The sequence below is a fragment of the Lolium rigidum genome, unplaced genomic scaffold, assembly GCF_022539505.1.
Source record: "Lolium rigidum isolate FL_2022 unplaced genomic scaffold, APGP_CSIRO_Lrig_0.1 contig_24242_1, whole genome shotgun sequence".
Lineage (NCBI taxonomy): Eukaryota > Viridiplantae > Streptophyta > Magnoliopsida > Poales > Poaceae > Lolium > Lolium rigidum.
Window position 1 is genome coordinate 134,169 of NW_025900020.1, and position 13,677 is coordinate 147,845.

Genomic DNA, 13,677 nt, shown 5'->3' on the forward strand with positions numbered 1-13,677 from the left:
AAGAGCTTCATTGGGCACCTCGTCGTCGACAATGTCCGCGCTATGGAGCATGTTCAGAAGGCAGAGGCAGTGGACTCTTTTTTTGATAACCTGTTGGGGTCAGTTGCAGATCGATCTTTCACCCTCGACTTGGATTACCTAGGGCTTCCCTCCTTTGACCTCCAACATATCGATGGAGTGTTCATCGAGGAGAAAGTGTGGACAACTATCAAGAACATGGAGCCCCCATGTGTGGTTTGGTAATTGATGACACTTTTTATGGAGTAATGGTTGCATTGAGTTTCTCTTATAGGTTTTGTCCATAGGCAATACTTGAACCATATGTTGGTTTTAAGGTTGCAATAAGAAGCAAATGAAGAAGATCAAATGACAAGCTAGTATGTCTTGAAGAAGAAGACAGAGCGAGTTCTCATGCACATCTTCAAGACATCGACAAGATGAAGAATGAAGACGGTGGAGTGCAATATGTAGAAAATGGATGAAGGCAGAGACATGCATTGATGAAGAGAGATGAAGACGAAGCTTTCCATCCATATGGTGGTCATGGGTACATGAAGATATGCCGAAGAAGAAGCTCTCCCATGATGGTTTATGGGGGAGTAATCCGCAAGACTTCATCAAGCAAACACGATCAAGAAAGGTGTTTCATCTTGAAGTGACCAAGATTGTCATCATCAAGTTCGAGTGGAATACACAAGGATAAGGTTTGTTCTTGACAGGGTCTCTTTCTTACCGGTCTATTGTTGTTGGAAGACCAGGTGTGTAGGATACTAAGCCGTACTATCAAGAGGGCTCTTGAATGAGTCACTCGGTCATATCTTTCGGAGAGAGCTCAAACCCTTGCATGATTTGCATCATGTTTATTGGTTGTACTTGGTTCTTATCCATGTGATGTTTTAGAGCTTATGTTATCATGAAAAGCTCTAGATCATCGAAAAAGGATTCTGCATGTATCACCTGTTGCGTTTTTGAGTTTGGCATTTTTTTCGATTTCTTATATAGTTGCCAGAATCATGATTCTAGTATGCGATTCTACGACTTTACGACCCAAACTGAGTGGAATGATTCAACGGTTCTCCTAAGTAGAATCTTAGATTTTACGATTCTAAAAGTTAAGATCATACAGTTTACGATCCTAGCATGGAGGTTCCGGTCCGATTAAAATCACGATTTAACAACATGACCTCAAAAAATCATAGAAAATCCTCCCCTACATATTTTGTGGAGATAGCTCTTGTTGTTCTCTTTTCAATAAAATTGCTTTCACCTCATTTAGAGTTCCAAATCTCAAATTATCGCATTTCTAAGTTTACATATATTTCAAAAGAAAAGAAAAAATGAGGAGTTTCTTGGACCAGGAGGGACTACCGCGCTAGCCCATTTCTGCTCTACTGCCCAGGTGGTACGAGGCCAGTAGCCTTGCCGGTAGTACCGGATCCTGGCCGCTACCCGGTCCGGCACTATCGGGCTAGGCCTAGCAACGCGCCCCAGGCCGCCAGCTCGCTCCGCCTCCCACTCGCGTCGCCCACGCTTCCCTCGCCCGTGGAGCTCCCATTCCCCAGCCGCATTGGCGGCGCGAGCTGGAAGCCCCGCTTGGAAAACACTCGCGTCTCATTTATTCTTGGTCGGAGCCAACAACGCTCCAAAAACGATCGATAGATTTGCTCGTATAACAGTATGTATGGTAAAAGTAAGTGTGTTCTCTGGCACACTAGACTCCCTTTGGATCATCGGGCTGATGTTGATCTTTGGCTCACCTACCTTATCCTCGGAACGACCATGATCCGTTTCTCTTGCTGTTTTTTTTCTTCTGTTTGAACTCGCCCCCTAGAGTTGGGTGTTGTCTCCCTCTCCAAATCCCCTGTACATCTGCTGTAATCTTCACGGGGCTCCACCCCAATCTCTTTTGATGAAATAGAAAATTCAGGCGGGGCTTTTGCGCCCTCCCGGTGAACACTCAAAAAAAGTATGTGTGTTTTAGAAAAGCACTTGAGTTCAAGGAAAGTCCAAAAACCGTGCCTAACTTTCCATTCCGCTCGTTCCATGTATAATTCAGGCGGGGGCTTTTTTTCGTTTCATTCCGCTCTGTACATTGATATACAACACTAATTTCATTTTTTTTTGGGTCCGAGTATGTTCCATGTATATTTTTGTACCATGAATATTAGAACGGTACAAATTTTTACCTTGCGCAAGTATGTTTTTTCTAAGTTCTCTCTATGTTGGTTTTTGTTCTTCTCCTTGAATTTCTTTTTTTTAGCTTCCTTGCTTGTCAATATTCTTTTTATTTTTTCGCAAGTTATTTCCACTTAATATTTCTATGTTTTGTTTTCTGTTTTATTTTTTATTTTTACTTATTTTCAGATGTACTATTTTTCTTCTCTTTTCTATTCTCCTTTTTCGTTTTCCTTTCTATATTTTGTTTTTTCATAAAAAAATGTTCATGGTTAACCTCAACAAGTTCTTCCCATCTTAATATTTCTATGTTTTGTTTTCTGTTTTATTTTTTATTTTTACTTATTTTCAGATGTACTATTTTTCTTCTCTTTTCTATTCTCCTTTTTCGTTTTCCTTTCTATATTTTGTTTTTTCATAAAAAAATGTTCATGGTTAACCTCAACAAGTTCTTCCCATCTTTCTGACTGATGCTTCTAACATCCAGAGAAATGAAATGACACACGATTAATTCTCGCCTCTAGGGAAGTATAGCTTGTTGCTGACGTGAATGCTGTTGTTTTACCTGCTGTATTTTTTGTAGCTATGAGTTGAGTTCTGAATCCTGGAGGGCTTACTTTTACTCGAGAAACATAAAAAAATAAAATCAGCCAGGAATACGCATTCAAATATGCACTTGGGACTGATTAATATATGTGATCGAGCAGGACTAAAAATAAATAATGTATCTTTCGAATATAGTTTCCGGACTGATGCCAAGCTTGCAGCACCATTTGATCAGCTTCATGCATGAATCCAGATCTTGGCAGGTGAACTTGCCAAAGACACTCTCCTTATCATCCAACAGGACATGAGCGCGCTCGCAGGGGAAATCAATATGTGCCAGTTCCTCCAGAGTGAGCTTCGAAGGTTGGCATCGTTTCTCCAGGCACAAGTGGACCACGGCGTATGCAGTTTCCAAAGCAATTCCCTGTATCATTTGCAAGGATCGACCCTCTTATTAGTTCTGCGACTGATTACACGTTTTAATTAACGGGTTGTTCCACATAAATAAAAACTTTTAAAGCGATAAAACATTAGCACTTCCAATTATTTGTGAGTAAAAGGAGGAGTTTTCATAGGACCACTAAAGGATCATCGAATAAAATAAGTGAAAGCCTACTACTAAACAACACATGTTTAGTTTTAAAGCATAAAACTATTTCTTAAATATGTGAGAGAATAAAATTAGATTAGGAGTTCACCTTGCTAGTGAGGAAATGTGCAAACCCCATAACAACATCGTAGCGTCTTGGATGGTGAATTTGAATCTTCTTCAGATCGATGGACATATTTTCCACACATTGTATGGAGAGGTTGATCATTTCCATCACTACTTTGACACTAGAAAACAAATGGTACTTCGCATCCTGTTCCAAGGAAAGACGAAGTTGTTAGAACGATGCTAACATGCATCCTATCTGATGTTGTGAGCAAAAATGGCCACACCACGTATGATGATGCACTGTTACAATATAATTATTTTACCTGGATTTCACAATCTTTAGGTAATTCACCGACTCCAATGTTTAGACATTTTGACAAAGCCAAGTGTCTGTGTTCCCGTTCCCGCATTTGTTCACCTATAGTAATTTTCTGGAGCATATCCCAATACTCTACTACTTCACCATGTGGTCTGATTGATATCAATTTTATCGATGTAGCAAACTTATTAAGTAATTGTACAAGATGGTCGTGAATGCAATAGTTGATTGATCTTGCAAATTCAGCGATGGTAGAACGTTTGGAAAGCGAAAAATCCTCTGGAAATCTGCAAAGTAGAAAATGGAATGAAGTTCAGATGATCAACTATCCATAATTCCATGGGCTAAAATACAATGATAATGCTACACAACTAAGGAGAACATTACAAAACAAATATATGTCCTCTCTAAACATGTGGAAAACGAATAACAAGGTACACTTAGTTGGCAATTATTAATATTCCATGACTAGAAAAATGATTTGTACATTCAAATGAACATAATATTTTGATCAGACAAAATAATAAATAATTATACATGCGTATTAGAGAACTAATTGTATAGAATAATAATTAAATAAAAAAGTAATAAAAAGAGAGGAGGGGACCTGTTCCTGAGATCAATGACACCATCACTTGATGAATAAATGAAACCAAGGAAGGCACGAAGATCTGATGCATCATGCTCTAGCTGTATACATGGATGGAAAAAAAGGTCAAATATAGTCATCTTAGTTTAGTGAAAATAGTGCATCCTCTTAGCCATCCGAAGGGATTATCTTTGCACGTTGGAATAAAAAGGTTTTTCTGTGTTTACCCATATGAAGGTTTCAACTTTGTAAAGTTAGGTACATTTGTTTAGCAAACGGTCCATGTGCTGATCTTACTGTATGGTCGGGAAGATAAAAAAATACACCCTCCCGTTCCGTGAAAGTTGTCGTAGATTTATCTAAACTTGAATGTATCCACACATTAGATAGTGTTTAGATACATTCAAATTTAGGAAAATCCAAGACAACTTTCATGGGACGGAGGGAGGAGTTACCTTTTTAAGATTTGGTAGAACAAGACTCTCCAGCAACGTGTTGTTCGGACGTTGTCTACAACGATGATGTACCAAACAATCAATTCTTAGAGCGAAGAGAACAAGAGCAACCTGCAACCAACCAACGTTGTAAGATCATCGTCAGACAATTTAAGTAACCTTATGTAAGCTAAAATCAACAGAAAAAGATAAAACGTTGTTAGGACAGGATAATATTTTACTAAACAATGAAATGTTGGGACCTAAAGTAGCTCATCAAACGAGTAAAAGTAAGAACCTGAAGTTGCTTTATCTGTGTCGTAATTTGATCGATGTAGCTCTTGCACCACATTTCCAAGATCACGAGGCAAATGTCATATCTATTAGTTATGACAAGATCCTTTGGTATATCCCCAAGCTTATCAGCAAGTGCTTCCACAATGTTTGTATATACATCCGCACAATATTTCCACTCAAACTTTCCTGTCTCAATGTCACCTTCTATACTTTCAAGACAATGGACAATTTTATCTCTGTCGCAAGCAGATATGGCACCCTACACACAAATGCAAAGTTTCCTTGAAGAGAAGAAACTAGTGTAAAAAAAGTTCTAGAAGACTAGCCAATTCAACATACATATGTTTAACACTCGGCATTTGGGGAAGGCCCCTGGTAACACAACCCACATTTTGAAAAGTGCACCTAGTTAACTAAATGGTACCGACACAATAAATTCCTTGTTAACCTGGAGTTCAAAAATGATTGGAAGAGAAAACAGACTCTATGTGAATGATTTGAAAAGAAACAGACCTAAATCTTTAACATGACAGATCTGGATATAGAATGAAGACCGGTCAGAAGCATGAAGAATTGAATTCATGGTGAGAAATACCCCATTCATGATTTTATCCACGTTGGTCTTGCAGCCCAAAATCACATACTTGTAGAGGTTCTTGTCAAACGCAATGGACTCGGCGAAGCCACTGTCGAAGTCTGCGTCGGTGCTCCATCTATTCTGATTCGGCTCACGGTCCTTACAAAATTTGAAAGCATATAGAATGATTATTAATAAGAAACATGGATCATGAATTCGTTAAGAAAATCCATACCTTGTTTCTAAGAGTCTCAACGGAGTCCCCGAAAACGCTCCACATGGTTTCAGGGAATTCCTTGTAGACATCGGCAACAGACATCCCGAAAAGGCTGTACCATGGCTTAACTGTAGCTCTGAACTTGTCATGGTCTGCACTTGCTGTAGTCAGCTGGACCTTGGGTGCGGCGAGAGGGCGTCGCCGATCATGGCGGCTGGTGTCAAAGACAGCAAGCTGTGGTTTCTTATGGCTCCATGGGACAGCAAGGCTCGGTCGCAAGATCTGATACGACGACGCGTTCATCATGGACCTGCAGTTTGCCACTTCGTGCGATTCATTAGGACTAGACTAGATATATAACATAAGTACCTTGAAAGTAAATCTCCAGAATCATCGCCGGAAAAAAGCAGGAAAAGGCTACATACGTACGTGATATTCCGACGAGGAAGAACGGGAACACGACGATGGAGGCGCCGAACGTCAGAAGCCGCGGTGGCGGCTGTTGAGAGCGTGGAGGCTTCGACCGTGACCTGCTATGGTACGGCACGACGACAGCTGCAGGGTTTCTATACACATCTACTATACACACAAAAAAAGCATGGAATCGTGCAATTATAGGTTTCCATATCGATTTTTTTTTATAGGTTTCCATGTTATCTCACTAAGAAAAAATGTACATAACCTGACAGGAGATTATGGACCATGTAACCTCGCCAAAAAATCCGGAAAAAGCTAATCTACTCGCACTACAGGAATGGCGTGCTACGCCGACGACCCTAGCCTTCGGCATAGCCTTAAAAGACTGTCGGTTTAGTCTATGCAGAGGGCCACCGTCAGGCGTCGGTGTAGCTCCTCGGGAAAGGTCCATCTTGGCAGAGACACGTGTGCCCTCGGCATAGCCCCATACCCCAATCGGCGCAGGCCACGCCGTCCTTTCCGTTAACTTCAAAAAAATTGATTTTTTTTTTGAATTTTTCTTAGTCTCTCACATGGACCATTTTAATTCTAGCACTACACTTAATTTTCTTAGGTCAAGTTACCCCTCATAATCAAACTTCCGACTGAGTCACCTATTCCCACACTACTCCACCACTAGCACGCTTAACATCTTGGTTCCTTCCAGTTGAGCTTCCATCTTTTCACGAATGCTGATAATACTACCATATCAATCATATTAACCCTTAGATCGTGATATCACAACTCTTTATTATTTTGAATTTTAAATAATTATTTAAATAAACACCAATGGTTAAGTAATAATAATCTCTACCGAGGATGCAATTATTAATTTAATTTTTTTAAAAAAATAAAATCCCGAATTTCTAGCAAAAACTAAAATGTTCCTTCTTTCATATTTTCATTTGGAATTTTGAGAATCTAAAAATTGGCTAACCGGGTAAACCCGGTGCCTGGTGATTTTGGATGTAACTTTTCCGCATGATCATTTAGCTATAATATACATTTTTTTTCCGACTTTGTATGCAACCAGAAAAGCCGTTTTACCGATACATGACGCAATTTTGCAGAAAATATCAAAATTCATTTTAGTAAAATTCTCTTGCAAAGTTAAAAAGGCGATCCACGCGGGAGGGGGGTGGGTGGTGGTGGGGGTGGAGGGAAAATTTCAACACCGAGGGTGGCCGTCGGCGTAGTTAAAAAAAGAGGAGAAGGCTATGCCGAGGGTGGCCGTCGGCGTAGCGTTGACACCGTGACAGTGCCGTCACGGCCTAAGTTTGGTGGGCCGCATGCACATGCCTACGCCGACGGACGCGATGTGCCAAGGGCAGCCGTCGGCGTAGCGTTTCCTGCGCCGAGGGCATAGCTACGCCGACGGTCCTTTTGGTGGGCTGGCCTGGAGGCCCATATGCCGATGACCCCGACTTTTGGCGATCGGCGTACGAGAATGCCGTCGGCACAATGCGCCATTCCTGTAGTGTCGCAGGAAATTAATAGTAAGAAAATTGAAGGCGTTATCAGGAAAAAGAAGGTTTTTTAGAAACCTTTCTTGTCTGGAAAAAGTCTATTTTAAACCCGCTGAGCCCGCTGCTGCAGTCTGATGCTGCAGGCTGCTGAGCCCGCTGTCGGCCGCACCCCTCGTCGCGCTCGCCGGATTCGGCCTCTAGGAGCTTGGATTTCCAAGTGTAAGAGCATCTCCAGCCGCGTCCCCCAAAGCGTCCCCCAAAGGGATTTTGGGCGCACCGGACAGAAAATGCGTTCCAGCCGCGTCCCCCAAAGCCCTTTTTTGTCCGGCGCGCCTCTATACGGTGTCCGGCGCCCCGAGCCCGTCCCCGTCCCACAGGGGACGCACCGGGGACGCCGGACACAACGAAAAGCGAGGCGGGGAGTGGCGGGGCCGACCCGTCAGCGGCACAATTAATTTTAATCTAACCGTCGCCTACCTCGCGACGGAAGTTATTGGCGCGCAGCGACGGTGCAGTTCCCGCAGAGGGCGCAGCGACGCATCCCGTCGCGCCTAGCTCTGCGTGCCGGCGTTAATGAGCGCCACCGCTCCTCCGCCTCCCTCCGGCCTATAAAAGGGGCGCCTCTCATCGTCCCTCTCACACACAAACCCTAGCGCCTCTCTCCCAAACCCTAGCCGCCACCATCTCTCAACAAGACTCGACGCTATGTCTGGTAGAGGCGGAGGCCGACCTCGCGGCCGCGGCCGTGGTCGTGGTCGTGGTCGTGGCCGCGGCATAGCTGAACGCTCGCCGTCGCCTCCCACGCCGTCGTCTTCATCGTCGGAGATGGACGTGGAGCCGGACGTCCTGTTCGAGTTCGTCCACGTCCTCAAGGGCGACCCGCGCGGCATCCGGAGGCTGCCGGACTCCTTCGCCGAGTACGTCGGCGGTGTACGCCCGCGCACGATGCATCTGCGGGAGCATTCGTGCGGCTACCGCCGGTGGATCGTCAAGGCGATCTACGACGCGCGCGGCAAGATGTACCTCAACATCGGCTGGGAGAAGTTCGCGCGCCACCACAGCCTCGAAGCCGGCTTCATCCTCGTGTTCTCCTACTTCGGCAACAGGGACATGAGCGTCAAGGTCTTCGACGAGAGGCGCTGCCTCCGGGACTACCACGTCGACAGGGACTCCCACGACGACAGCACCGACGAGGAGGACGACTGAGTGTTGTTTCTTCGCAGTGAATACGTGCACGGAGGTTTCTGCCTGTTCGCCTCATCGGTAGAACCAACAAGGGCACCATCCTCCCGCTGGATTTTCCAGTTTAGGTGACTGGGTGTGCCCTCGAGTGTTCTTTCTTAGCAGCGAACACAGGAAACCTTCGATGCACGGCCTAGTTAGGTTTAGTTTCTTTGCAATATTTTATATTTGTGTCCACCATGGTTCAAACTATGTATTAGTTTGTGGAAAACCATGTTCCAAACTATGTCTTCGTGTAAACCACGTTCCCAATTATGTATTAGTTTGTGGAAATTAAAATAAAAATGCCAAGAAAAATTATTTTAAATGTTCGGGGGCGGCGTTTGGGGGACGCGGCTGGGGAGCGACGTCCCCCAAACGCGGCACGAACGAAACACGTCCCCCAAACGCTCGATCCGGCGCGGTTTGGGGGACGGTTTGGGGGACGCGACTGGAGATGCTCTAAGACTTATGTTCCACACTCACAAATCTGCACTTCTACATCATATCTGTCTGTATTTTGACAGCAGTGCTGTATGAATTCCCAATGTAGGTTGCGAAATGCATCGAGATTGGTCTCCCACAGATCATACTGCTGGTGGCTCTTTCCCAGGTAGTACAACATGCATCTCTCATCAGGAAGGATGGCTCTTCTGTGATTGTTTGTTTCTTCTAAAAACGATGTCTGAAGCCTTATGATTGTTATGCAATTTCATCTGCAGTACATACCCAACCTGGTGCCTTTGCTGGGGACTGCCTTCGAGCGGTTCGCCGTCGTAATGTCCGTCGCCGTCGTGTGGCTTTACGCGTTCTTCCTCACCGTTGGTGGGGCGTATAAGGGTGCTGCTCAGAAAACCCAGTTCCACTGCCGCACTGATCGATCTGGCCTTGTTGGGGGTGCTTCCTGGTAATAATACAAGGCATCTTTTTACATGTTATAATGGTTTTTGCAATTGAAACTGAAGTTTAGGTACTCAGTGGTTGCTTTACAATTTGCAGGATAAGTGTACCGTACCCATTCCAATGGGGAGCACCAACTTTTGATGCCGGTGAATGTTTCGCCATGATGGCAGCTGCTTTTGTTGCTCTCGTGGAGGTACTGTGCTGGATACCTGATGATATTTAAATAGATATGCAGCATTGCTACATTGGGAGGCATCGAGTATTAACTGAATATTACTCTCTGTTTTGTAACGCAGTCTACTGCTGGTGCTTTCATTGCGGTTTCACGGTATGCCAGTGCAACACCGTGCCCTCCTTCTGTTATGAGTCGTGGCATTGGTTGGCAGGTATCATCTAACCATTGCATTTCAGTTAGTCTATCTGAATATTGAGATGACATATAGCATCTTTACCTTCATTTGTTCTGTGCTTACCATAGGGAGTTGGTATTTTGCTGGGCGGCTTATTTGGCACAGCTAGTGGATCCTCTGTGTCTGTGTAAGTAGAATAGTTACGATCATTTCTTGTAGTGCTTATATATATATAATTATACTGTGGTCTGGATACTGAAGATTTTTTTACACTGTTCTGGAACAGAGAAAATGCTGGGTTGCTAGGTCTGACACGTGTTGGTAGCCGGCGTGTAGTGCAACTTTCTGCTGGGTTTATGATATTCTTCTCTATTCTTGGTAAGCCTCATTTCCTTTCGAACCTCATACTGTCCAACATACTATTGTGTTATGCAACTGAATACTCCGTATCAAGATTCGAAGGTGCAGATAAGGTGAAGGTCCAGATAAGGACAGGGTGTTTCTACACCCGGGTGCATATGCACCCTTTATTTAAAACGCATATTAAATATATTTAAAAATGTTAGAAAAATACAAATAAAAATTCTTTGTGTATACCTTGACATGTTACATGCTTACAAAGTTGTTTCAGCAAAAACCGATATGTTTCATTCCTTGTGCAAAAAAGACAAATCTTAGGTGCTAAAATAGTCTATTTTTTGAGGCATTATTTGCCTTTTTTACACAGGGTACAAAAAATGTTGGTTTTAGGTGAAAATTTACGTGCACACATAGAACATGTCCCTCTACATGCTAAATTTTTTTCCTAAATTTTTTACGGTTTGGAAATATGTTTTATACATACCGGGTGCATATGCACCCGAGATCAGATTTGATTTTCCGTTGTATTTATGCATAGTTGCAATATTGTGTAAGCAATGAAGATGAATAAATTAATAGATAAAACAGTTTATCTTATAAATAACTAGCACATGAGTAGTTAGCTTGAAACTTAGAACATAGAAGGATATGTGGTTATATAATGACGCAACATATTTGACTGAAGCAAAACTAGGTCTTGGTACCATAAAAAGTTGCTGCTAAATTTTCTTCTCATGATTCCATTGTTTCGCAATAATTTAATCTCCTGCACTTCTCAAAATAATCATGAACCATATATGATGGTATTGTTTCTATGTTGCCTTTGCAGGGAAATTTGGAGCTGTTTTTGCATCAATTCCAACCCCAATAATTGCAGCTATATATTGCCTTCTTTTTGCATATGTCGGTATGTATTTTGAAGCTCATCATACACACTAGACAAATGGATCTTACCTTTATTTTCATGTTCGTTGAATTATTATAAATGCAATGTGTTGCTTGTGTGCAAACAGGTATGGCAGGGATTGGGTTTCTTCAGTTTTGCAATCTGAATAGCTTCCGAACAAAATTCATCCTGGGATTCTCCTTGTTTATGGGAATATCAGTTCCACAGTATTTCAATGAGTACACTTCTGTTGCAGGCTTTGGCCCGGTACACACGCGCGCAAGATGGGTAAGATAAAATACAAATCAATTGTCAACATCTTGTTCTATTGGCTGCCAAGTGGCACAGTTGTGTACTTGTGTTAGAACCATTCCATATACTCCCTCGGATCCATAATAAGTGTCGGAGATTTAGTACTAAGTTAGTACAACTTTTGTACTAAGTTTCCGACACTTACTATGAATCGGAGGAAGTAATATTTTTTGTCGGTGAAATGCAATATTCAGAACTATAATTGTTCATAAACATTAGCTGCAGTAATCAGATGCTACCATATAATTAGTGCAGTGATATAGCTCAATAGTAAGGCAGATGGTAATCTGACTAGTATGTGTTATCCCAAACATCCTGACATGTTCCATCAGATGATCTTTGTGGTGACACTCAATTTACAGGTTTCATGCCAAGTATCTGTCTAGGAGTTGTTTTATTTGTTGTTTAATTCCTGAATTTATAGCCCCTGTACATGTAAAGAGCTACCAACTGACGCCTGATGTTTTTCATTTCCTAACGTCCAGTTCAACGACATGATCAACGTGGTGTTCTCGTCGAAAGCATTTGTCGGAGGCGCGGTTGCTCTTCTTCTGGACAGCACCTTGCACAGGCATGACAGCACAGCCAGGAGGGACCGGGGTGACCATTTCTGGGACAGGTTCAGGTCTTTCAAGACAGACCCGCGAAGCGAGGAGTTCTACTCCCTGCCGTTTAACCTCAACAAGTTCTTCCCATCTTTCTGATTGATGCTTCTAACATCCAGAGAAATGAAATGACACACGATTAATTCTCGCCTCTAGGGAAGTAGCTTGTTGCTGATGTGAATGCTGTTGTTTTACCTGCTGTATTTTTTGTAGCTATGAGATGAGTTCTGAATCCTGCAGATCTCAGGGTAAAACTGTCTTGAGAAATGAGAGGTGTCTTCATAGTTTTGGATATCATCAATAAAGTGAAAAATGCGTAGCTCGTTTTGAATCTATCAGCTATGTTTCTTGCAGGTAATTTACATTTCTAGGAAAAGAGGACCTACTCTGAATGACATAACCAGGCAATCAGCTTCTAAACTGCCAATCACAGAGAGGAAGGACCTTCACTGCTAATTCAAAATGGCCACAACGACTGGTCTCTCCTAGCAGAAACCGTTTCAGCAGCCAACTTGGTCTTTTCAGGGGTGTCGCTATTTGATGAGGCATTTTTTGTTGTTTCGGAAATACAGTCCAGACATAAACGGTGAGTGCAGGGCCAAGGGCCTCCACGGCACCTCTGCTATCTGAATTGTACTGTCTTTTACCTCTTGTGCTTACTTTTACTCTAGAAACATAAAAATAAAACCAGCCAGGAATACGCATTCAAATATGCACTTGGGACTGATCAACATATGTGATCAAGCAAGACTGAAATAAATAATGTATCGTTCGAAGATAGTTTTTGGACTGATGCGAAGCTTGCAGCACCATTTGATCAGCTTCATGCACAAATCTAGATCTTGGCGAGTGAACTTGCCAAAGACGCTATCCTTATCATCCAACAGGACATGACCGCGCTGGCAGGGGAAATCAATCTGTGCCAGTTCCTCCAAAGTGTGTTTCGAAGGTTGGCATCGTTTCTCCAGGCACAAGTGGACCACGACGTATGCAGTTTCCAAAGCAATTCCCTGTATCATTTGCAAGAATCGACCCTCTCATTAGTTCCGCCGTCCGCGACTGATTACATGCTTAAATTTTCGGGTTGTTCTTCATAATTGTTTTTTAAAGTGATAAACCATTAGCACTTCCAACTATTTTTTAGTGGAAAAGGAGGAGTTTTCATATGACCACTAAACGATTGTTCCTATAAAATAAGTGAAAATCATTTGCAAACAGTGTATCCACGATAATTTCATGTTGGTTCAGACGGTTAGATTCTTTCATCGGTTGATGGAGCTGCCGATGATGCTAAAGTTGGACATAG

The 13,677-nt window shown here is 42.8% G+C and overlaps 1 protein-coding gene and 1 pseudogene across 1 annotated transcript; one reads left to right on the forward strand and one right to left on the reverse strand.

Annotated features, from left to right (window-relative positions):
• Window positions 1-2,881: 2,881 nt before the first annotated feature.
• On the reverse strand, window positions 2,882-5,914 carry LOC124680653 (argininosuccinate lyase, chloroplastic-like). Its single transcript, XM_047215717.1, has 8 exons — window positions 5,831-5,914; window positions 5,614-5,754; window positions 5,020-5,277; window positions 4,743-4,853; window positions 4,306-4,388; window positions 3,703-3,985; window positions 3,420-3,584; window positions 2,882-3,145 (listed from the first exon to the last, which is right to left on the reverse strand). The coding sequence occupies exons 1-8, from the start codon at window positions 5,912-5,914 to the stop codon at window positions 2,885-2,887; spliced, it is 1,386 nt and encodes a 461-aa protein (XP_047071673.1). The 3' UTR covers window positions 2,882-2,884.
• A 652-nt stretch (window positions 5,915-6,566) lies between these two features.
• On the forward strand, window positions 6,567-12,470 carry LOC124680654 (annotated as a pseudogene).
• Window positions 12,471-13,677: the final 1,207 nt, after the last annotated feature.

What these genes read in the sequence shown, in the direction of transcription:
- LOC124680653 (XM_047215717.1), bottom strand. Translation starts at nt 5,914, where the DNA reads ATGTCTGTTGCCGATGTCTACAAGGAATTCCCTGAAACCATGTGGAGC. An exon ending in TTGAGACTCTTAGAAACAAG is followed by an intron (nt 5,755 to 5,830) that starts GTATGGATTTTC and finishes AAATTTTGTAAG; the next exon opens with GACCGTGAGCCGAATCAGAA. An exon ending in GTCATTGATCTCAGGAACAG is followed by an intron (nt 3,986 to 4,305) that starts GTCCCCTCCTCT and finishes TCTACTTTGCAG; the next exon opens with ATTTCCAGAGGATTTTTCGC.